At 36.5% G+C, this 25,561-nt stretch overlaps 1 protein-coding gene across 1 annotated transcript; it reads left to right on the top strand.

Moving 5' to 3' along the window:
• Positions 1-473: 473 nt before the first annotated feature.
• LOC149423291 (aminopeptidase N-like) lies at positions 474-24,095 on the top strand. The gene is made up of 15 exons (XM_089632708.1): positions 474-549; positions 2,567-3,059; positions 3,509-3,667; positions 4,676-4,996; positions 5,368-5,548; positions 6,267-6,423; positions 7,646-7,727; positions 8,700-8,883; positions 9,722-9,908; positions 11,638-11,780; positions 17,976-18,110; positions 20,551-20,728; positions 22,253-22,574; positions 23,455-23,533; positions 23,630-24,095. Exons 2-15 carry the CDS (start codon positions 2,569-2,571, stop codon positions 23,780-23,782), a joined length of 2,772 nt encoding a protein of 923 aa, XP_089488834.1. The 5' UTR covers positions 474-549; positions 2,567-2,568; the 3' UTR covers positions 23,783-24,095.
• Positions 24,096-25,561: the final 1,466 nt, after the last annotated feature.

The raw sequence follows: 25,561 nt of genomic DNA, 5'->3' as shown, positions 1-25,561 counted from the left end.
TTGAAATAAAGCACATCTCTGCACCTAATAGACCTAACACATCGCCCTTAAAATTATATTTCACAAAAATGGCGCTACATAAAAATACAAATCATCCAAATATTATTTATTACAGTGATCACCTACCTAGGCCACATGCTCCAAGTACAGCTGGAACTATTCGATAATCAATCAAAGCATAACGAAAGTTTAAAAAATGGAGTACCATTACGTAATTTATGCATTATACTATGGTTTGGGACGTTGTGAGTTCAATCCCCTAACAAAATCATTTTATTGATAGACTTGATAAGAAATTATTGAATAAGGAAGATTAAAAATTAGCCCATCGTATTGAAATAATTGATTATTTCAAACATTATCTGAGCGATTAATCGATTAGACAATAGATAATTTAATTATTTTCTGTGATTAAGAAAATAAAGAACTAAATGATTAGAATAATATAAAATTAGTAGAGTTCGCTACTCTAATGTTGTCTGACGTATAAATCTGCATCTGACTCCAAAGAAGTTGACTTTGCCAAGTTGTCAGTCATATTCGAACCAGGTACAACTATTTCGTTTTATTTCTTCTTCTTCTTCTTCTTCGATGGCGCTACAGCCCATATCGAGCTTTGGCCTCCTGCAACAGTCGCCTCCAACTCCTCCTGTCCTCAGCGGCTGACTTCCAGTTTGTCACCTGGAGAAGCTGTGCTGCATCCCCTCTTACCTCATCTTCCCACCTCAGTCTGGGTCTTCCCACTTTTCTCTTTCCACCTGGGTGACCAGTCAGAATTCTTTTTGGGACGCGTGTATCCGGCATTCTCTGTACATGACCAGCCCATCTCAGCCTGAGGAGTCTCATGTGTGCAGAGATGCTAGGGGCCTTATTTATATCGTACAATTCTCTATTGTGCCGGATACGCCACTGTTCGTCCTCTTTCACCGGTCCACATATTCTTCTCAGCACCTTTCTTTCAAAAGTATCCAGCATTTCAGCCATCTTTACTGTCAGTGTCAGCGCCTCACATCCATATGCCACAACTATTTCGTTTTATTTCTTAATCTTTGTAAATATATTATGTATTATTTATTTATACATTTAAACGCCAGGCTCTTACACCATGCATTCTCTAAACCGTTAAGTTATCGCGACAACCTCCCAGGTCCGCTGCGGTCTTATTCGTTTTTATCCCGAAACCGCAACTGGGTGATGTTTATTATTACTGTATATCTGTTTATATATCTGCTATAGTTAATATATAATAAATCATTTTTATTTATTTATTTACTACTCTTGAATTAGGCTAAATCACCGTGTGTTGTAATAAATGTACAAACATAAATAATTTTGCAAACATTGAAAAACATTTTTTTTTCTTTTCCGATAAGACAAGAGATAATGGGTTCAATTCCTAGTTGTAACGGTCGTCTATTTATTTTTCTGTGTCTTGTTCTGTTTCATGTTTTGAATAAATTTATTAGTATTATCTTCTTCTTCAATGATTTATTTTTTTATTAATTTATGAACATAACATTATGTAATGATTGTGGCAGAGATATTAATTTATTTATTTGTAGTATTTTCCATTGTATTTTTATTATTTTTTTTTATTATTGGCTTTCACCCTTCAAGGGTGTTCTTGGCCATCATTTAAAATTATGGAGAAATTTAAGGTAAATTTAAATATTAATTTTATTTAAATAGACAAATTACAAAATTATAATGAAAATTGAAGTCATGAAAAATGGAGTGCCGGCAATTTTAGATAAGGCTTGATAGAAGAGAGGATATTTGTTTAGAGAGGGACATCCAAAAAATATGTGATCTAAAGTTCCCACTTCTAGACCACAGAATGTACAATCTGGGGAGTCAAGGACGTGAATTTTAAAAAGGTGGGAAGGAACGGAACAATGTCCAATCGTCATTCGAATAAATGAAGAAATATCTTTATTTGATTTATTAAAGAGACTCTTTTTAATTTGAATACCTCACAAGAATCCCAACTGCTCACAGCCGTCTGGAGAAGGTGAAACTATGGGATCCGTTGGGGTATGGTGTGAGGCTGAAGATAGTGGGGAGGGGAATGAGATGGGGACAGAGGAAAATGGGCAAATTCCTGGATATTCAGATCTTGTCACCAAACATGACTATAACCATTTCAATTTTACTTTTTTTAACTTTTTGAATAATCAATTAGATTTGTCAAAAAGCTCAATACTGGGAATATTCCCTGTAAACTGTAAAATTCCCAGTATCCCTTAATCACCTTACAATTATTAATGCCTATTCTCTAGTATTATAATATTTATATACACTAATCGTTTTCTTGTAATATATTGTTGTTTCATTTTTGTTTTACTTTCTCTCTCCCTCTGTATGTATATATAATGACACATTTTGTATTATTGATTAGTTTAATTTTGTACCCTGACGATGCTCGAGTGAAGCGAAACCGGTCGGTCTTAAAATTAATAAAAATTCGTGGTTTTAAACAAAAAAATATTGCTTTTTATTTCATTAAAATGTTAAACCACAAAGTGATTGCTTTCGACGAAAATATTTATTTTATTTGTTTTCCCAGAAATGAGGTCAGTTTCGGTGATATGTGTGGCCGTGCTCGCCTTGGTGGCTCTCGGCTCCAGCAAGCCCATGCTGACATCCTACAAGCAGGCACCCCCTCGCAGCAGGGCAGTGGGGGCGGAATACCGCCTCCCCAACACCACCGCCCCCATCTCCTACAAGCTCATCCTCACCCTGGACCCAGACCAACAGGAATACTTCCTGGGGGAGGTGGACATCCTTATCATCGCACTAGAGCCCACTGCTGAGATAGTTCTGCATTCCTACAGGATGAACATTACCGAGATATCAGTCACCGGGGAGAATGACTCTAGAGAACTGTTGGAGTCCTGGAGTGTGGAGACAGACGATACGCAGTTCTTGACGCTGAAGCTTCGCCAGGAGCTGCAGAGGGGGGAGACATATCGCGTGTTGGCTTCCTACTCTTCTCTCTATGGAGAGAACAATGATGGCGCATATCTGTCGTCTTACGTAAATGATCTCGGTGAAAAAAGGTATGAAAAAACATTCTTACTTAGCCCCCGGATAAATATGCCCCATTCGACTTTTTTAATCTTTTAAGTGAAGATTCGTGATGGGGTACACGTAGTGACATACACAGTATCCGTGCATTAAGGGGGCCTTGATGCATACAAACTACAAAAAACAGAACTGTGGAAGAATGTACACTCCACCAGTTTCCCAGAATCACATCTGTACTATATCAAGTAACTCCCAATACCGTCAGCTGGCGGAATAACCTCAGGGTCCCATTATGACCACCATTAATGGTCCACCATACTCAGAATATACTTCCTTTTGAAGTGACGTATTTTGTCACTGGAAATTGTAACATGCAAAAATGGCCTTTCTGGAAATAGATTTATCAGTGACTTATGTTTAATGGCGAGGGTTACCAATATATTTTTCTGTATATAAGATTCCTTGCTATCATCTTTACCAGGTTCCTCATCACCACCCAGATGGAGTCGACCAGCGCCCGCCAAGTATTTCCTAGTTATGATGAGCCCGGGTTAAAGGCTGTCTTCCAGATTAACATCTACGCCCCCCCTGCTTACCACACCATTGCCAACACCGATGTGCTTAATGCCACAGGAACCTTGTACGTACAAAATGCTTTTAAAACTAATTGGAATAACTTTTGAAGGTTGTAAACCGATCAATGTAATATTTAATGATTGAAAGTAATCATATAAAGATAGACGGTGAGACAGAAATCCTGGGTTTGATTCCCAGCTGGGACTGTAATTTTATTTTTTATATTTTGTGTCTTGTTTGTTGATTTATTAATATGTATTATATTCTTCCTCAATGATTAGAATTTTTTAAATTTAATTTTGATTAACTTGAAATAGTGTTGTAAACATCAGTCACACCATCTTGAATACATTGTGATACAAGAAAATTATACATACACAGAATTAAGCCAAATATTGTGCTCTACCAAATGTTCTACCACATCAAACAGAAAAAAATAACGAAAATGAATATAATTAAAACAAAAGTAAAAATATGGCTTAGAGAACAAAGTGATATTCAACTTACAAACATTATGAATACGATGTAAAGACAAGTTGAAGCTAAATACAGTTTAAAAGCTGCAGGCCGCCTCAGAACAGGAAACCGTGGTGAGGACTGTGAAAAAATTTGTATTTATACTTAAACTTTATACCTACATCATGTACAAACTTTGCCACTGAAACTAAAATAAAAGATAAAATAAAATGTAGACATTAGTTTCAACTAGCAGTGTATTACCCGTATGTTATCATTTTTGTTAGTTGGTATTATCTTGGTCGATGTTCATATATTGTAAAATCAAAATTTTTTTTTTCAAGAAGAAATGGAAGAAAATTAAAAAAATTAAAACAAACAAGTCACATTTCTCATTAAGCATACCATTAAACTTAAGGGGGTGATATGTATTTCATTAGGGTACAAATACAAAAGGAAAACATGATCCAATGACATTTGAACATTAGCGGACCAGGGTGGGATCCTTGGGAAACACCAGATATTACCTTGACAGGCTTTGAAAAGACACCGTTGATTAAGATCATGCTATAACATTTTGTATGGGTTCACTGATGCATATTTTTGGTTAATTTAGGCCAGAACTTGAAGGCTTCGTTCTGACCGAGTTCCAGCCCACGCCCATCATGTCCACCTACCTGATCGCCTTCATCGTCTCGGACTTCGATTACAAATCTAACCTAGAGCACGGCCCGATGATCTACCCCAAGAAGTTCAGGTCCTTCGCCAGGCCGAACGCCAAGGACGATTTAGACTTCTCAGTGGAATTTGGACAGAGAAGTCTCCAGCTCTTGGAGAGGTATACCGGAGTCCCGTATGCCATCAGCAAAATGGACAATGCTGCTCTTCCAGATTTCTCAGCAGGAGCTATGGAGAACTGGGGATTGATCACCTACAGGTAAGACAGTAATTTTTTTTTATTTTACTGCCATACAATGTTGTCATCAATATTTAAAATCTGTGTGTTCATAGCGGACCACGATCGAGAGTCATTGTTGCTTGAAGTGGTATTATCAAGGTTTATTAGCATAATCTGTAGGTATATATATAGCCAGATATATCCAAGAATCCTCTTCCTTCTTTTCCTCCTGACATTGCAACACTTCGGGATTTATAGAAATAAATGTCGATTCTACCCAATTGGCATTTGGCAAAATTGGTAGAGTAGTCGACTCCAGTTCCTGAGAAAGAAGATTAAATACTCATTCAAACCAGAAACAAAAACAAAAATTTTAAAACATTAAAATATATATGTATTATGTAAATTAGGGAAGAATACATGCTGGAGAACAATGAGACCAGCACATTCAACCGTCAAGACGTAGCTGCAACCATCGCACACGAAAACGTGCACATGTGGTTTGGAGATGAGGTCACCCCGGCCTGGTGGGACTACCTCTGGCTCAGCGAAGGGTTTGCCACCTTCTTCGAGTTCTTCAACACAGATCAGGTAAGCTTAAACAATCAAACTGCACCTAAACCACCTAAGGACAGGTACGACACAGATTACGTGCTTGTTGCACGTGTAATTGTTCAATGCGCACACAATAATAATACTCAATATTTACACGTGAGACAGAGAACAGAATAATAACTAACCAACTTGATTTTAGTCTTAAACGAACGATAAACGCCGCGGCTGTGACAAACTTAGTAACATGTATTTTTATGACAATAAATATGATGGATATTTTGACATTGCAACATGTTTCGCAGATTATTTTCAAAAAGTTTTTTGCTACAAATTCCCAAACTTGACATTTCTTCCGTAGCTTCTTCGTCACCCAATGCTTTACCTATACAAATTCACCAAAATAATGGTGACGATATTGTTACCTCTTTCAACAAGTTAAAACCTTAATACTACGAAGGCCCAGATTATACACCACATACACTCAAAAGATACTCAAATTATTGTTATTTTATTACACACAAGAGTTAATTAATTGTTCGCGAGGCGAAAGATAGGCCAATAATGTGGTTGGTGAAGCAGGCAGCAATTTCCCTTTGCACCGTAGCGTATTATTCTTGCAGCTATTTCATTGACAAGAGTAATTCATCTGAAGTTCAGTAGTATTACATTAGGTTAGGATCTGCAGGCCATATAAAAAAAGCTTGCGAATTTAATGTCATTCAATAATGGTAATGAGGAAATGTATTGTTTGCAGATTTACCCATCATGGAGAATGATGGAGCAGTTTGTGATCACGGAGCACGGTCGCTCCATGCAGCAGGATGCTCTGGAAACCACAAACGCCATGAACAACGTACTTTTTTCTCCTGAAGAGATCGATGCCAACTTTAATGTGATTGCTTACCAAAAAGGCAAGTGCTTAAAAATTCCATAAGAATGTGAAACTCTGTTTCTTTAGTCGTTCCCTCATTGCTGAAAAACGTGATATGATATTTGCCAGATGCATCCCTCCCGGTCCTGTGAAGAGCCACTGAAAGTGACGTTCTAGACCAGTCTATCTCAAAGTGGACGATAACTCCCCTTGTGGGCGCTAGAGACTTTCAGGGGGGCAGTAGAAGGCTCAAAAAAAATAGGGGGCGTTAAGGAAATTTAGAAGGGCAATGGCAGACAATTTCTATCTATTAAAAAATGATGAAATATACCTAAATTAAATAATAATAGTTTGTTTACTTCCTTTTAAAAAAATTAGGTATTCGCCACTTTGCTAGTTATTAATGGAATTATATCTTTTCTATCACCGTCATTGGTTCCTCAAAGTTTGTATAGAAAACAGTATCCACCTTAATAGTAAATTATATTTGCAATAACTGTTTTGAAGATACGCAACAGATGGCAATGTAAAAAGGTGAGTTAAAGAAATATGGGGGGCTCTAGATTTTATTTTAATTAACTGTATTCTAGACACTTTCGACTTTTGATGTAAGCCTGATACATCGGTGATCTTCATTTACTTGTCCTTTACAAGTGACCATAAAATTCTTCGAGATCGAGTTTCCCGTTTAACCGAAAGCGCTAGACTTTTTTTTCTTTTTTTAACATTAAACCCACACAGTAGGCCCTGAGGAAAATAATTTCCCTCGGGGCCTACGTAATCTTTGGGGATCATCTGTGGAGAGTCTTTTTAACGAAGGGAAGGGGAGGAAGATCTGGGAAGGAAAGGGGTAGGAGGGATCAGTGTGTTGAGGAGGGACGGATGTATGATCTATGCTTGCCCGCTGCAGCGCAAGGCGATGGATCAAGAGAGATCAGTTGGAGAGGTCAGAGGATCTCCCCAAACTGACCTATCCCGATCCAGCACGCCACGTATCTGTTGGGTAGGGGCGTTCTGAACACACCTCACCTGATGAACCCGGTCATCCCTGCTAAATCACGTAAAAACCAAAACCTGCTAAACCAAACGTAGAGAACCACTTGGGGTGACCTACGACAGAGGTGTTGGTTATCCAATTAATGGTTTCTAGGGCGGCGGTACCAAAACCCACCTCCCAAATTGAAAAAGAACACTTGGAGGAAAGCTTTGTAAATAAGAGCATTAGTCTACACCAAATTATATAATTACTTTTTCTTTCACAGCTGGCTCTATTATACGAATGATTCAGCATATCCTTGGCGAAAGCGTTTTCCAGAAAGGACTTGGCGATTACCTTAGATCAATGTATGTATTATTAAACTTTCTGGCAGGCATAAGATGTTAGCTAGTTATATAACTAACAACATGTAGGCACTTGCATACTGCCCACTAACACTGTATGCCTGGACATTGGGGGTCTAGACTCATTTTTATAAAAAGTAGCTTCCTTTAAAAATAAAAAATTAGAGTCTTGATATGTACGGTGAAGGAGGAAACCATCTGTTTCCTTAGAACGCCATGGGAAATTGGTGGGCAACCTCCAATATTCAACTTTCTTTAAACACAAGATAAAACGATAACCCTTTTTCTTTAACCTTTCCCTTACTGTGCTAAAACAATCCACGCGTTCCGGTGCTGTGTAGTCAGTACACATCTCAAAATAAGCGATTTAATATCGGAAAAATATGAATATTCATAGCTAATCAATTATGTTTATTATATTTTATATCAAAAGTGATAATAATTGTAATTTAATTGCTGAAAACATGAAAAAACCATCGGTAGATGCTAAAGAAACGTGTGAGGGGTCCACATCTAACGACGGTTTGCGGCCAACTGGCTAGCGGCTGCCTGCTGGCACAAACACAGAGGTGCGGTCGTAGGTATCGATGGTCTAAATCAAAATACAACTGCAGACGTGAGGATGTCCCGCATAGCGAATTAAAGCAGGACATCAATAGCGTATCATTTCCTCGCACACTCTTTGCGTATTAGTATCACACGGTTTATTGTATTGGTATATTTGTTTCCGATTTTTGACATTTTTGACAGTGCATAAATGTATAACGGAGGAATACCTAAAATCGGAACCCAAAATTTACTATATTTATGGAGTTATTAAAGTTATTAGAAGCAATGAGTAGTAAATACACACCACAGATAAGAAAAGGTTGTGTTGATTTTGCCAATGACTTTTAGCTGTTGAATAATGATTCCCAAGAAAATATAACAGTTTTGCAAGATGTGGTTTGTTTTATTTTGTTTTTAATATTGCAGTCCCAAAGGAAGTGCGAGACCTGAGATCTTGTACGCAGCCTTGAACAACGCTGCGGTGGAATTCAATGTATCCCTGCCAACTGATCTGGGAGAGATATTCAACTCATGGGCCAACGCAAAGGGTTTCCCCATTGTCATAGCCACAAGGGTATTTGGAGAACAAGACTATGTCGTCTGCCATCAGGTAAATACTTACCCTTACCCATGTTTTGGACTTAGACTATTACACTACACCTACGTTACAGATGTTATTATACGAATACATTAATGCCAACTCTTGTTCTCGTAACTATGTACACTATTTATCTGCCATCAGATGAACATTTACCCTAATCTAATTACCTGAAACCAAAAAATGTAGAGCTTTTTATTTGTATTGGTTGCAAATAAAATCACTTTGTCATATCTCACTGCATTTTTGATTCTCCAAGAGCGCGATATCTGAACTTAGTATTTTTTTACAATTTCGACTAAATGCCATCCCCAAAAAATGGCCATCAGGGATGATAGTTAAGGGATGATTCTTCTTCTTTGTAAGGTGGAGGAGATTTGATGGGGATCAAAGTTGGATGCTGAGATTATTCAGCTTGTCAATGGCATCGAGTCATTCAGCCTCTAGAAAACTGACAAAGGGGACTATCTTCTATATTGTTTATTGTTTGATTCATTCACTCAATTCCTTTAGGACCCATTTGACCCATTAGGAACCATCGTATGATGCACAAATGGGTTCTAAGTATATATAAACACACACATCGACTATATATATACACACATCGACTACACCGGACGCTGTTTAGTGAAGAAGTCTTCCCAGGGATGGAGAAAAACGGTACTTTAGTCCGCAACAAAATTGCTAGTATATCACATCCGAGGTCTGCTAATGAGTTCACCACGACCCCTCAGGTCAGTACGGTGACTGTAGCAGTCTTTCGCCTTCAGTCCAAAAGGGTTTCCTGCGTAGGAAGCGGTTATAAGAAATGATTTTTACAAATCATATGGATGTGTTTTTTCTCTTGTAGTATCGCTACTTCACCAACAAAACACAGTGGGGAGAAGAGCGCTACTGGGTCCCTGTGAACTGGGCCACGGCCGTCGAACCCGACTTCAATAACACACTGCCCACGGGCTGGCTCGCCCCGGGCGTGCCACTGACGATCAACCTGAATCCCAATCATGGCTGGTTCCTGCTCAACAAGCACGTCACAGGTGACTTTTTTTTGGATCAACGTTTTTGTATAAATTTTGACATCCTTCTTGTTCCTCAAATGGTTCAAAAATCGACGATGGCTACAGGGTCGTAGGGTGGGTGGAGATTTTCATCCATTCAAGAGGATTCGGTGTCACGTTGTACAACTTCACTGGTTATATACATAAGCAGGGCAGGCCTTAAAGCAGTATATAACTCTTTTTCATTCAGATCAATATAATAGTTTTCTTTCAGATCGATATAATAGTTTTCTTTCAGATCGATATAATAGTTTTCATCTAGATCGATATAGACTGCATTTCCATGGACAAAACTCCATGTATGCGTCGTGTACGAATGGTTGTCAAGCTTTTTATTACATAAACGGTTCATGGGTTTGATTCTTGATAATAAACAATGTTTTTTTTTGTTTTTTTATGTAACCTTTTTTTCTAATAATAAATCATATAATAGCTTATAGGTGGCTTTAATATAATAAATATATTTATTTGCCCATTTTGATAAAATGATAATCTTTTCAAGCAATTGAAAAATATTTATCGGATTAATTAGTGATAACATTAACTAATTGGTTTTAAACAGGTTAGCTTCGACAATCAAACAAAAATTCAGGGATTAATGTATTTTAAAATTAACAAATCAAAGATTCCTTTACTTATCTTATCTCAAACAGATAATTATATTTTTAATTATGTAACGTACCTGCTGAAAGGTCACTAAAAAGATAACAGCTAATTTAAACTAATACTGATAAACAAGTATCTTTTGGCGATTAGTTTTATTGATTAAAATCAGTTCTTCCTGTTCTTGAATATTATTTTTTAAACACTACAGAAATGGCCCTGAGGTCATCCTCACGGCCTATGTCACATTTTCGGAGGGTCAATTTAGGAGAGGAGAGAGAGATTCTTAGTTCTGAGCAGACCCCCTTTTGAAGAAGGAAAGATTTTTTATTTCGCGTATAATCTGCACCATAGTGGTTAATGATGCTAGTTCCTCAGAGCTCATTCCCATATATCATTCCCATCTGCCATCTACAGCCTAGTGTTCAAGGGCGAGCAAGTCTGGACGAGCGTGACGACACAGGCTGAGCGACGTGATTTCTGTCTGCGTGTCTGCCGGACAGATCCATCCACAGATATGTCTGTACTGCAATCCGTTTACAAATTGCACATTTTGCATTAAAAGTTTTATTTGGGTATCCGGGGGTTCTAAACCAGAAGTAGCTATACCAAAATCAATAATAGGGTTTACTATCTTATACCAAAGTCTTCTTATAAATGCAAAAGTTATTAGACTAGCTAGCATTATATTAGGCGATATTACACAAGACAATAAGTATAAATATACATATTTTGTTTATTCTAATTTTCTGCATAATAATTACATCTCTACAGATATCCTTATCTAATTCATCGTTAAAGTACCCTTGATAAAGTGAGTATAACGCAGTGATAAAAACTTTGGAAATAATACGTCGTTTTGAAGAAAACGTCAAATTTCCCTATTTGATACATGGTCGTTGATTTGTTTGAAAGAATATTTTAACAACGCAACACAACTAAGATTTGCTAGTGAGTGATAGTTTGTCATATCTATAATTAAATTTATAGATAGATAAACGAAGCTGTGGACATTAAATTCTTCATTAAGGCATATGGTTCTTGGTATGTCTACCGAAAAGATTATTTTTTGCGTAAAATAATAAAAAAAATTTCATGTTTTCAGGATTCTACCGCGTCATGTATGACCTTGACAACTGGGCAGCTTTGACCACGGCCCTTGTGAACGAAGATCTTGAAGTCATCCCTCCCATCAACAGAGCTCAGTTGATCACTGATGCGTTTGAATTTGCTAAAACTGATAGGCTGGTAAGCTTTTGAAAATATATTTAAACCAGTTTAAATTAAAAGAGATGCCAGGCGTTTATGAGTGGTGAAACCATAAAGGTATATACACGGTATCCGGAAACTCATTGTACAAGCGGGGAAGTGGTGATTATATGTCACATTTGGAGTTACAATTTGGAGGGGGATGCTATGTCTGTAACATGAAACTCCCCTTTCTATAAAGTTCACTCCAACAATATAGAAAAAGTTAAGCACGAATATCTTAGGTAGGTAAATTTTAAGCTCAGAATTCCAATTGAATACATAAATTATGTCAGTTTGATCAATCCATCGCATCTAATAACACTGTCTGACGGGAGAATTATGTCAGACCTGGTTGTGTTACACAGAGTTATTAAAAACTTAATTGACAGTTCTGTCATCATTGCCACTGTTAAATTCCTAGTCAGAAACAAAAGGCAAAATGTTGCATTCTTCTACAATACATACACAACCTACTTTCAGACACACTCACTAGCCAATAGGATACTTGATCTGGGCAACAAGTTTGTGGGTACTATTGATATTTATTTTATTTTATTTTATTTTTTATTAATACCCCAAACTAGGCAAATGCCCGTATTATGGTGGTAATAAATAAGAAAATATAAAAAAGAAATTATAAGAAAATATAAAAAACATATAAAATAAAATAAAAACACAATTATACAATGTTAAACACAACTATACAAAAATAATAAATATATATGCGAAAATATGGATAAAGTCGGAATGAATTCACTTAATGGTCTTTCTTCAGTCAGACAATAATTTCATTCAGGAAGCTTTCTGATTTGGTTCTGCCACATTCTATGAGCCATACGGTTATTTTCTTTTGAAGAGGGCCTGTTTTAATCTTACTGCATTGCTGCTTGAACCCATTATAGACTTTAGGAGCCAGAAATATATGGAAACGTTGTCCAAACGATGTGTTCATTTTTGGTACTATCAACCTTTGTTCTGATCTTAGGACGGGTTGTTTCGGAGAATCTGAACAATTCATCAAATTTCAACGATCATTTTCAAGTTCTGTGAAAGATTTTTTCAAGTTCTGTTTTTATTTCAGTTTTGTCAAGCAACTAGCCTACAATGATATAAAAACAGAACTTGAATAAGTCTTTCACAGAACCCGAAAATGAACGTTGAAATTTGATGAATTGTTCAAATTCTCCGAAACAACCCGTCCTTAGTCTTGTTGTGTAGCTGTGATCAACAAGACTATGAAGCTTGGGATTGTTTGTATAGTACATTATGAGTGCATGTATATAAATCTGTCTTACATCTAATAATTTTGTTTCCTTAAATAAGGGTGTTGATGGATACATGTAAGGTTTTTTATCCATCACTCTTATAACTGCTTTTTGTGCCTTGGCTAACGGATCTAGTATAGTCTTGGCCGCACCGCCCCAGCTTAGTATGCCATACCTGATAATTGAATGGCACAAAGCATAGTACACTATTTTAATGGTTTTCTTATCAACAATGTTGCGTATATCTTTCAAGAAGAAAATTAGTTTGCTTATTCGTTTGGCCGTATTTTCAATATGCGCTCTCCAGGTCAAAGAGTCATCTATTAAAATACCCAGATATTTGACTAATTGCACCTTTTCAAGGTCTTGACATGCGCATGGGTGAGATATTTATGTTCCTGGGGTACAGGTGTCATTTAAATGTAATTTTATATTTATGTCACTGTTAGGTTTGCCTCTTTTGTTCATAGAAAAAAACATTGAATTTGTTTTTTTGGCATTTAATGTCAAGAGGTTGCATTCTAGCCATTTTGATACTTTTACTAGACCTGTTTCAGATTTTGATTTTATCTCCTCCCATGTCTCTCCTTTAAAAAGTAAAACTGTATCATCGGCAAATGATATTATTTTCCCATTTTCTAGGTCTATTTTGCATAGTTCGTTTATATACGCAAGAAAAAGTATTGGTCCAAGTGTACTGCCCTGGGGTACTCCGAATAAATTTTTTTCCGTGTTGCTTAACTTTCCATCGTTCTTTACCAATTGAGTTCTTTCCGAGAGGTAGTCATCAAACCATGCGAGCGGGATGCCTCTCACACCCATCATTTCTAATTTCCTTAATAGAATTTTTTGTGAAATTGAGTCAAACGCTTTCTGTAAATCTAGAAAGATTCCCACGCATTTTTTACCAGCATCTAAATTCTTCGCCAAATATTCGGTCATATCTGTTATCGCATGTTCAGTTGATTTTTTCTGTTGGAACCCAAATTGTTGTGGCGAGATTAATTTGTGCTTATTAAAGTAATTCATTAATCTTACTTTAACAAGCTTTTCCAGGATTTTAGATAAAATGCTCAATAGAGAGATCGGCCTGTAATTACTAGGAGAAGACGGATCTCCTCCTTTAAATATAGGACACACAATTGCTTTTTTGAGGCAATTTGGGAATACTCCAGTTTGCATGCTGAGATTACAAATGTGTGTTAGCGGTGTTATTATACCTTCTTTGCATTTCTTTATGACATTTGCAGTGATTCCATCTATTCCAGGTGCTGAGTTGTGTTTCAGTTCAGAGATTATCCTATTAATTTCTTCTTTGTTTGTTGGTAGAAGGAAAAGAGAATTTTGTTGGCTTCTTCTTGCTCTGTAGTTCAAAGTTAGCTGTCTTTCTGTTGTTTTCATCTTATTTAGGGACGTATTGGCAAGTGTCTGTCCTATTGTTGCAAAGTATTTGTTAAGAGTGTTAAGTCTATTTATATCAGGGTCGGCGTTATTTGTCGAGATTTGCTCCGTCTTGATTTGCGAGATGTCTGTGATTTTATTCGGGGCTATGTTAGCAATTTCTTTAATTACGTTCCAAATTTTCTTTGGGTTTTGTGAGTTATTTTCGATTTTCTTTTTGTAATATTCCTCTTTTACAGAGTGAATAGTTTTTTTACACATATTTCTATATCTAAGATAATTAAATTTCATGGTCTCGTCTTGTGGATGTGTTTTACATTGCCTGTGCATCTTATCTCGTGTCTTAATACATTTTATTAAGCCTCTGTTAATCCATGGTTGTAATGCGTTTGTTTGTTCGTTTGTTGTTTTTTTTTGTTTTTTGGTTTCATATTTTTTTATTGTATTTTGAAGAGTTTGAACAAAAATTTCCATTGCAAGATTTGCGTCTGATGATGTCAATATTGATGTCCAGTTTTGTTTCAACATGTCTTCATTAATTTTTTCAAAATTTAGGAGAGTTTCGATATTTTTTATTTTATTTTCTCTGACAATTTTCGTCTCTAAGGCCAGTATTACGGGGAAATGATCTGTGATAGCTGTGTTGCAGACAATAGCATTGATTCGTTTACGAGATCTTACCATAATGTGGTCTAGGCAGGAATTTTCCCGTGTTAGTAGGAGAATTGCACTTTTAAGGCCTTTCTCCGCCATGAGTATATTGTAGTCTACAGTATTTGGATGGTTTTCGTTCAGCAAAACTATATTAATATCTCCCGTTACAATAACATTTTGAAAGTGATTTACTTCTGAGAGTACTGAGTTTAAAGAACTTAAAAATGTCGACACTTTTCTGAAAGATGGTGAACGGTATAAGGCTACAATACTTATATCATTTTCTATTTTTATTAATAAGCAATTTCCTTCTGCGAAATTAGGTTCTTTAACAACGATTTTTAGTTTTTCCAAAACGTAAACGATAACTCCATCATTTTGATTATAATTACTTTCAGTGTGATATACTTTATAATTAGGAATTTCTTTTGGTTGGTATGTTTCTTTTAGCTAGCACTCTGTTAGAATAATCACATCAAAACTAACTTGAATCCTCTGAAGTAATACAATAAAGTCATTGAAATTGCGGTTTAGACTTCGGATATTTAATGTTAGCAATTTCAGAGAAAGTTTTTTTTCTGTGAATACTTTACCACACTGTTCTGGACTTTCAAATGACATAGAATTTCCATATTTCAATTTGGCTTCAATTTCCTCATTCAGATCTTTAAGTCCCTTATTTTCCATAGTCAGTTCTTTGCTGGGCTCTCTCTTCCATTTTTTGCCGATAAGGGCACTGTCTACTATTTGCTTTATGCGAATAAACATCTTTGTTGGTAGAAATTTTACTGTAATTCCAACACCTTGTTGCTGAATCATCGTCCTTTTTTGGGCACACCATCGATTTGTGCTCGCCGGCGCAGTGGAGACATCTGTCTTTTGTAGCATTGCAGTTGGAAGAGGAATGACCGAATCCCATACACTTGAAACACTGAACTAGTGATGAGGAATCCTCCACGTGCACCCTCATGTACCCGATGTTGATACGGCCGAGACTGCGTAGTGCTTTTCTTATTTCACTGTCGACTATTAGTACTATGTTCCTTAATTGTTCATTTCGATTTTTTGTGGTTCGAAGGATCTTCATACAGTCTTCTGGTTTTCGGTCTTGGATTTTTTCATAGATAAGATCATTTTGCTGAATGATCATATGGAGGATTTCACTGTCTTTATATTCATTTGCAACTCCTTTGAGGATCACTGTAGGTTGGAGCAGCTTGCCGTCTTGAGCTTTTAGAGATCCTTTATTTGCTTTTGAAATTTCTGTCAGTATTTTTACGGCGTCTGTCTTTTTAGGGCAAGTAATAATTACCTTGTTATTTTTGGCCTTCGACAGTCCACTGACACCCACCCTGAGGACTGCTGGCTTGATGATATCCTTTATTGTTGATGTAATAGATTCCGACGTCGCTCCTAGCTCTGACGATGAAACTATTATGGCATGTCTAGTGTCATCTCCTCGATTTGCCGTTGCTGAGGCATAACTGAGAAGGGGTGTCTTTTGAGCGTTGGCACAGGCCTTTATTTCCCTGCAGTGCCTTTCTTCTGCCTTAAGATGAAATTCTGCATTTTCTACTTTTGTTTCAAGTAGTTGGACTTCCAGGGCATGAAGTTGCTGTCCCAAGTTTGCTCCTTTTTCAATTATTTCCAGTAAAGATGAAATTATGGTTTCGCGGACTTCTTTGGATATTGTACTCTTGAGAGGTTCTGCTGCTTTCAGTGCCAGAGTAGCAACTTGTACAATTTTTAGGGCTGACTCGGACTGGTTCATATTCTGAGAAGAAGTAAATTGGGGGGTTTGAATAGGAGTCACGATCGGTTTGGTCTTGATGGGAGGAGTTTTGTCTTCTTGGGTAGAAAGAAGCGCCAGACTGGATATGACTGTTGTTGGTGAGGATTTTGTAGTAGCGGCGGTGGTAGAAAAAGCAGAGCTGGTGTAAGTGGAAATTGATGCCATCTTATTGGTCTTGATTCCCTTCTTTTGTTGTTTATCCATGACCTTTCTACTTTCGGCTCGGGTTTGTTTTGGAGACTTAGCTAGCTCTGGACTGATACGGCTCCGGATTATCGGTGACCATGGCGTAGTTCCCGATTTTTCGAAGGGATCTTTACCCCCTGGGGGGGTACATGGGGAATCTGCCATTCAGGAATTATTGTTTTTAATGTCTTACATATCACTTGTATTGTATTTTTTGTTAAATGTTATGTTATGTGTTTTTTTGTCTGTGGAATAGATAGGGCGATTGTTTGATTTGTTTGTTTTTTTTTTCTCTTAGTTTTTTCTATGGTCAGATACAAACGTTTTTTCTGTGGTTTTTTTCTATGGTCAGATCCAAAAGTTTTTTCTGTGGCTTTTTCTATGGTCAGATCCAAAAGTTTTTTTCTGTGGTTTTGTCAGTCAGTGGGTAGTCAGGTAACAATAACAGAACGTCTGAAAATGGGAGATTTTGGAGAGGGGCCCGAGATAACACTCGATGATGATTTTACACTTATGATTTACTATTTAAAGTTAAGATTGAGTCGAAAAACGAGTTATTTCTGTTAATTTTGGGATAAATTTCCAGAGCAACTAGGAACGATGTTTAGCTTAGATAAACTTAGATAATATGTATTCACTGACTCCATTTATAAAATTAAGCGTAATCTACACCAGCACTTTGTTGAATCCTACAAATTATAGTAGCGTTGTTTATGTAGTTTCAGTGATTTGTATTATATTTAGTATTTTTCTAGTTTATATATTAGTTTATGTTACTGTTATGTTTTTCACTAATATTGTTAAAATCCATGTAAAAGCCCGGCTGGGCGTAAAACCAAATAAAATTAAATAATCTAGCATTTGAAAAATAATACTTATTTGTCTTGTTTTTAGTCATACAACGTATCACTGGACTTGGCTCAGTACCTGGCCAAGGAAATAGACTACATCCCGTGGGCCGCCGCCACCAGCTCTCTCAACTACCTTAACCTGCGCATGCTCAGCACAGGCAACTATCCGCTTTTCGTGGTAAGTATCTACATACATATGAGTCGTGTAATTTCTATACCCGCTATATCAACTTTCATTGATTTGGAGAAAACCGCAAAAAACTGTCACATCTCTAGCGTACATAAATAAATGCATTACAATTTTTTATATAATGAATTGGAGTAATAAAATTTCGAAAAGCATTTATTTTTCTATATATGTCTAGCAATAATTAAGTAATTTCGATAAATAAAATGGATATAGCGGATTTTGATACTCACTTCGTGATTTTGAAAGTCAACTGAGCCGACATGGCGGGTTTAGAAACTCACGCGTAGATCATTTTGACACACGAGCGTGGCATCAGAGCGGCGACCATATTGTATTTTGGCAAAATAACAGCTTGTGATTCGTTGAATCCGATATAGCGGGTTTTGATAGTAACTTTCTGTATGATATAGCGGATTTGGTTTCTCACTCGCAGTTTTAACATGGTTTTAGGTCGCGATAAAGAGGGTTTTGAAACTCGATTTTAGGCTCCTCTTGTTGCTAGCAAAAATGTGAACAAGATGTCATACTCAGATCATTTTGTCAAAAAATCGGATATAGCGGGTATAGAAATTATAGGATTCATATATTCTTCATTTTTTTTTTTTTTTTTTTTTTATATTTACTCCACACAGGAGGCCCTGAAGAAAATAATTTCCCTCAGGGCCTACGTCATCTTTGGGGATGCTGTGTGGAGGGTCTTTTTGTGGAGAGGAAGGAGTGAACATGGGTCTTGAAGAGTCCCATGTTGTAGGAGGGAGGAAACACAGAGGCCGGCAGTTCGTTCCACAGCCGAGCTGTTGAACTTAAGAACGAATCGTAGAAGCGACCCGTTCTCATGTGACAAGTGTCAATTGTGTACAAATGTTGGGCGCGCGTTTGGCGTGTATCCCGACTACGCACCGGTGCCGAAGGGATCAATGACGCTAGTTCCTCAGAGCATCTTCCATTGTAATACCGATAGAACAAGGACAGCATACCTACCTGACGCCTGTGCTCTAAAGATTGCAGTCCGTTTGTTAAGATTGGGGAATCTATCAAACGGACCGCCCGTTTCTGCACAGAGTCAAGGGTTTTTTTCAGGTATTTAGGGGCTCCAGACCAGAGATGGCTGCCAAATTCGACCGTAGGGCGCACTTGCGATTTGTACAGGGTGAGCAGTTGTGTACTATTAAAGTATCTGCGGGCCCTGTACAGTACGCCCAGCTTCTGAGAGGCCAACTTTACTCTGGCTTCGATGGAGCCCCCGTACCTGAGCTGGTCACTTATAGTTACACCAAGCATATCAATGGAAGGCCTGTTCGGAAGATTGCTTCCGTTGAAGGAGACTAGATTAAGCAGGCAATTATAACAAGTCAGAAATAGTAGGAAAGAATGCTTGGTGGCAAGTATAGCTCAGGCTTCGTGATGAGTACTTTTATTATAATATGTACATCTATTTCAAAATGTTTTATAAAACTTAAAAACAACTGACGATTGAACCTTTCTTCTCAGGGACTGGAATCAACCGCGCTAAAAACCTTGCCAAATGCCGATCGGTTAGGACCAACATTTATTTTGTATATTATCTGTTGTAATGCTATCCGATTTCAAAGAAATGCTTGTATGTCCATATGTGTGTAAGTAATATTGTCACCAAAAATTGATAGAACGCATTGTCATCAACAACGAGTCTATCTTTTGAGTTTCAGCTCCATCGGATTTCGTGAAGTGGGTTAATTTCCACCTTCAAGATTTGCATTCATTCATTACAGAAAAGAAACGTGAAATTCAAAAAGATGTAATTTAAAAGTGCTTGGTAGAAAGAGCTCATATACATAATCACTGCATTATGGCAAGTACAGTGTTCAGTTCATTCTCCTAGAATCGAGAGATGATTAATGATTTTTTATGGCCGGAATTGGATGGTTTTGATCTAGACAACGTTTACTTTCAACAAGACGGCGCTACGTGCCACACAAGCAACGAAACCATTGATCTTTTACGATTGAATATCAAAATAACACTTCTTATTGGAAAACCCTGTATTATCCATAGCAAGTGCAGCTCCTACTCCGTAAAAAGTAGGATACCGGGCTTCTTTTCAACTAGAGCTCATATACATTATGACTGCATTATGGCAAGGAAAGTGTTCAGTTCATTCTCCTAGATTCCTGGAGGTCAAGTATTATCCATAATAAGTGCAGCTAAGACCCGTAAGAAGTATTTATAGCTCATGTTCGTATTGAATGGTATTTTTAGTGGTAATTCCTTATCAAATAAGCCCAAAAATATGTATCTTTATATATTTATATTTTTGTGTCTGTGCACATACTGCACCTACTGCACATAACCAATTACATATATACCATTTATTAAAAATGAATATTTTTTTTATTTTTAACAGCCATTTTTCGAAATTTCTTAATAAGTTGGTATGCCTAATTTTCAGAGGTTTATTGAAAACCTAAACCAGAAAGTATACACAGACTTGGGATTCGAAGAGTCCGCCTCTGACGATGCGGTGAGGAAGTTAAACCGTGTCCAGACCCTGACTCTGGCTTGCAACGCCCGCTCCCTGAACTGTCTGCAGAGCTCCGCGGACATGCTGGCCAACTTCACCGCTGGAGGTGAGCATCTAATCAATCTTCTTTTCATCAGCCTTCTTGGGTTCGACTTTAGACATTATTGGACTCTTTGAATTTTTTCTAAGTTTACGGATTGTTAGCAGCTTTCACGCATCCGAATACTACACTGCTCTTCAAACGATCAGCAAAACCTGATCTGCATTGGTGACCTTTGCTTCTCTTTCCCAACCAAGACGAAATTTTTTTTTTTTACAATTTTTTTTTTTACATGCAAGGTATCCAGACACCGGGGGTGAAGTGCACTTATAATAAACTCCATTATTTATTTTCCCACACAAAAATATTTTTCCATTGAAGAATATTTGTTTTTCCAAACAAACAATTCAAATTTATGACCTAAAACCTACTTTTAAACATCTGGATTTCGAAAAAAGTTATTTATCTTTTTTGCTTGTACTATCGCGTAGAATCACCTCCGGAAGTTAGTACACTTTACCCCGGACACCTTCTATAAATCTGTTTAAAAAAAGAAGAGTGTCTGTGGCAGACACCGGGCCGACACCAGACCGATATCAGGCCGACATCAGGCTGGGCGCCATGGATGTGATTAGTATAGTAAGCTGTATTGTATTTATACTCTGTACATAACATTTCTAAAAACTCTGTGCAAAGCCCGGGCAATGCAGCTAGTATAAAATAAATGTTTATTTTTAGCATGGTGTAGTACAAATAAAGTTAACATATTATGATAGCTCTGTTCTTCACCATACAGAAACAAGGTTTTTGTATTTGGTGAAGGAATTTCACTCAAAATGATAAAATGATGTTCAGTTTTTGCATATAGCAGAGAAAAATATGAAGCAGCTGTGTAAATTTGTTACAGTTATAATATATAATATTTCAAATTGCTGAAATTCATGTAGGTATATTTTCTGTAATTTTTAGATTTGAATCAAGATTTTTAAAAAGTTGTAGGTATTTTATACTTAGGACGGGTTGTTTTGGAGAAATTGAACAATCCATCAAATTTCAACGTTCATTTTCAAGTTCTGTGAAAGATTTTTTCAAGTTCTGTTTTTATTTCAGTTTTTTCAAGCAACTAGCCTACAATGATATAATAACAGAACTTGAATAGGACTTTCACGGAACCCGAAAATGAACGTTGAAATTTGATGAATCTTTCAAATTCTCCGAAACAACCCGTCCTTAGTGTTCAACTTTTGAATTTTACTCTTTTTCTGATATCTTGCAGATCTATCATTACAATGATAATGTCATTCCTGACTTTCTGAGTACTCCGAGTCTCTATTATTAAGTATATAAGAGTACACACTCAATACTTTATTTAAAAAAATAGTACTATTAGATTTTTAACAAATATTGTAGTTACTAATCAGCTTCGTACGAGATTCAAAACTCTGTCGCCAAATTCTGTTTTAGTATGGAATAGTGAGCCTCTTGGATGTTTGAAAAATGTGAGATACCTGTGTATTAACCCATGCTTTCGTCTTTCATTATAATAGCCACTATTACAGTTTGCCGTAATCTTTGTTGTCTTTACTCAAGGTCCGAAAATCGTGACCAACCTACGTCCCATCGTATACTGCGCCGGCCTTCGCCTCGGCACCCCCGGTCTCTGGGACTCCATGTGGGCTCTGTACGTTGAAGAAAGTCAGGCAGCAGATAGAGCCTTGCTGCTTAAGGCCCTGGGCTGCACTGGCTCTACCGAGACCCTCGATGCCTTCTTGCAGCAGAGTGTGATCAATGGAGGAGCGGTCCGCGACCAGGACAGACACTCCGTGGTGGAAGCGGCTATTTCTTCTGGTCCTGAGGGAGTGGAGAGAGCGCTGCTGTTCCTTATTGCTTCCTTCGATGAACTACAACAAAAGTAAATCAATATTATTACATTTTATCTGTAGCTTTTTTATCATTGTTTTCAAGCTCAATTTATAGATTTTAATTTAAGTTGTCTTTATATTTAGAATATCATTATTTAGTTTATAAAAATCAGTTCATTTATAAACAAGTTAGTTAGTTAATAGCTCAATTTATAGATTTTAATTTAAGTTGTCTTTATATTTAGAATATCATTATTTAGTTTATAAAAATCAGTTCATTGATCACCAATCATAATCAAAATGCTGCTTGAAATATATGGATTTAGCCATGTTTGCCAAATGCCAGGTACCTACATAATCAATAATTTACTTTTGAATAATGTAGAAATTTTATTTTGTTTTACAACACAGGTAAACCCTTAGCACGGGGGACAAGATACTATGCATTCTCTTGTAATACAAAAAAACGGTTCCATGATAACTCAACACAGTGACAATTCAACACACTTTTAAAAAGTGATATAAAGTCATTAGAAACGATGAAAAAAAATCTTTTTTTAACCTAACCTAACCTAACCTACTTAACCCAGTTAATAAAGTTTTTGTTTCATCACTTTCCATGACTTTACATAACTTTTTAAAAGTGTGATGAATTATCATTGTGATGATTTATCCGGTCACCCAAAAAAACATATCAAGTAAAACAAAATTTATAAATATATATGTATTTATCCAATTACTTCCCAACCTTCCTTTTGCCCATCTTCTACCCTTCACCACTTACTTCAGCACATTTCCCGATTAGGAATGCGACAGTCCCACTGGTTCAAGACGGTTGGGGTTCTTGTGCGGTATTCACATAAAAAAGAGGGCCTAGAATTAAAATTACTCAATTCTATGCTAATTACATAAATTTCTGTTTATTTCTAGGGCAAGCGCATCATCAGGAACCAGGAGGATAATAAACGCTCTTGGCACCGGAGTTGTGACCCAAAACCATATTGATCTGGTAAACACATTATTAGAATAACTTGAATTTTGTCATAACTTATGCAAAACTATTCTAATACTTACATATCAACTAATGCATGTTTTGTTTTTGCAGTTTGAAACCTTCTCAAGTAAATGGAATTCAATCTTCACACCAAGAGAGGTTCAAGCAATTGAACGTGCCCAAGAAGACATTGCTATCAATTTGAACTGGCTGCAAAACATTCTGCCAAATGTTGAACTATGGTTGCAAGCCAACATTCAATAAACTAAGATTAACACCAATCACTTTGTGGAACTCATATGAAATAAAATATTACATACCAAAGAAAGCAAACACTGTGTGGCTTGACATTATATAAATTAAACAAAAATTTACTTTGCTAAACTACTTCATTGAGTTATATAGGTCGACCAGTTTCGGTGCACTCAACCTTCTTCAGGACGATGGAAATATAAACCGTTTTATATAAACCGGTCGATCTATATAACTCAGTAAAGTGGTTTAAAACCGAAGTAAAAATTTTTTCATTAAATAATAAAATAATTGCTCTGTATACCTACATTATATTTCAATAAATTTTTTGTACAAAACAACCTCAAACGAAGTTAAACATGGTTTATTTATTTATTATTTTTTTTACAAACATAACACATGTAAGAATTTAAATCATATTTTTTATTAGCCAACTCTAACAAATGTTCCCTAATCAATAGAAATAACAAATAAACAAGAAAAATGCTTTTGCTGTTCATTCTATGTAAGACTACGAATGGACAGTCTTAGTACTAGCTCCATTCATTCCCGGACAGAATTGATGAGGTCCCCAGGGCGACACCAAACCCTAGACTTGCAGAACTAGATGTTCTCTCTCCTCCTTGTACCTCCACCAGTCGAAAGAAGATGAATACTAACCAAAACCAGTAATGCCACTACTCAATAGTAATAAATATATCATACTAAAAATACTATGTTTGATTCCTAAATAAAAGAGTTTTGTTTATGACACATAGTATTGGCTATGTTGTAATAATTGAGGTGTTTTGTGGTAGTCGGCTGAATCTGATTCGATTCTCATAGCGGCTACCGACTATTCGTGCATACAGTAAAGACTGAACATGGTAAAGAAGCATAGGCTTGTGGGACACACATACAATCTCCTTCCCGATAGCCAGATTCCAAACAATTGTATAAACTGAGTGAAATTGAGGGTTTCCTTCTGAGAGTTTCGTACATTCAAATTTCTAGTAACATTTACAGGTTTATCTAATTTTATCGGTTGAAAATTTACCTACTGGTTACTCTCTAAGTAGGTACCTACCTATTCTCCAAAGTTTGGTTTTTGCCTTTTAAGGCGATGCACTACGTCGTGTAATATTTTGAATCGAGCCGCCATCAATAACACTCCTTACGTAGATGGCGATAAGGCTTAAATTCCCGCTTAACACCATCCAGCTGTTTTGATGTAGGCAAGAAAAAAACATGGCCAATGGCCATAAAGTGCCTTTTATTTTATTTTGTGGATGTTCAGGCAAAAATATTTATATGTTTTTCGATCATTTTATAAATAACTTAATTTGCCACATTATACAATAAAATCATAACCAAAAATGGGTTTGTAAGTAGGAAATTTTGAACTTAAAAGCAGTTTTCATAGGCCTTATAAATTATTTTTTTCTGGGCTTATAAAAAGACTTATGTAAAAAATTCACGATTATTTCAAAGGCCAAGATGTATTATGCTCACAATATTTATTTAAAGCATCTGAAGCATTTCTAGGCGACCAAATTTTCAAACCAAAAACACATGATTTTGCATTACTACGTATGGCATCGCCTTAACATCACAATATTATTAGGCAGGTACTTACTCATAATTCAAAATTATTCCAATTATGTTCTTTGTAAGATGTTTGTAAACATAGAATAAAGTTAACTAGCAGTTAAAAACCCGCTCCGCGGGTTTTTGCTGCTAGGCCCTGCGGGCGGCACTTGGTTGGGCTGCGCCCAGTTTAAGTGATATTAACAACAGTTTTTTTTTTTTTTT

The sequence above is a fragment of the Hesperophylax consimilis genome, chromosome 6 (genome assembly GCF_061612785.1).
Source record: "Hesperophylax consimilis isolate HC1 chromosome 6, BYU_Hcon_1.0, whole genome shotgun sequence".
Lineage (NCBI taxonomy): Eukaryota > Metazoa > Arthropoda > Insecta > Trichoptera > Limnephilidae > Hesperophylax > Hesperophylax consimilis.
Note: the sequence above shows the minus strand (reverse complement) of the source record. Positions and strands in the feature narration are given on the sequence as shown.

Bases quoted from the DNA above. Each gene is read 5' to 3' on its own strand.
- LOC149423291 (XM_089632708.1), top strand. From the start codon at position 2,569: ATGAGGTCAGTTTCGGTGATATGTGTGGCCGTGCTCGCCTTGGTGGCT. The intron at 4,997-5,367 runs GTAAGACAGTAA...TATGTAAATTAG, and splicing joins TGGGGATTGATCACCTACAG to GGAAGAATACATGCTGGAGA. The intron at 23,534-23,629 runs GTAAACACATTA...TTGTTTTTGCAG, and splicing joins CCCAAAACCATATTGATCTG to TTTGAAACCTTCTCAAGTAA.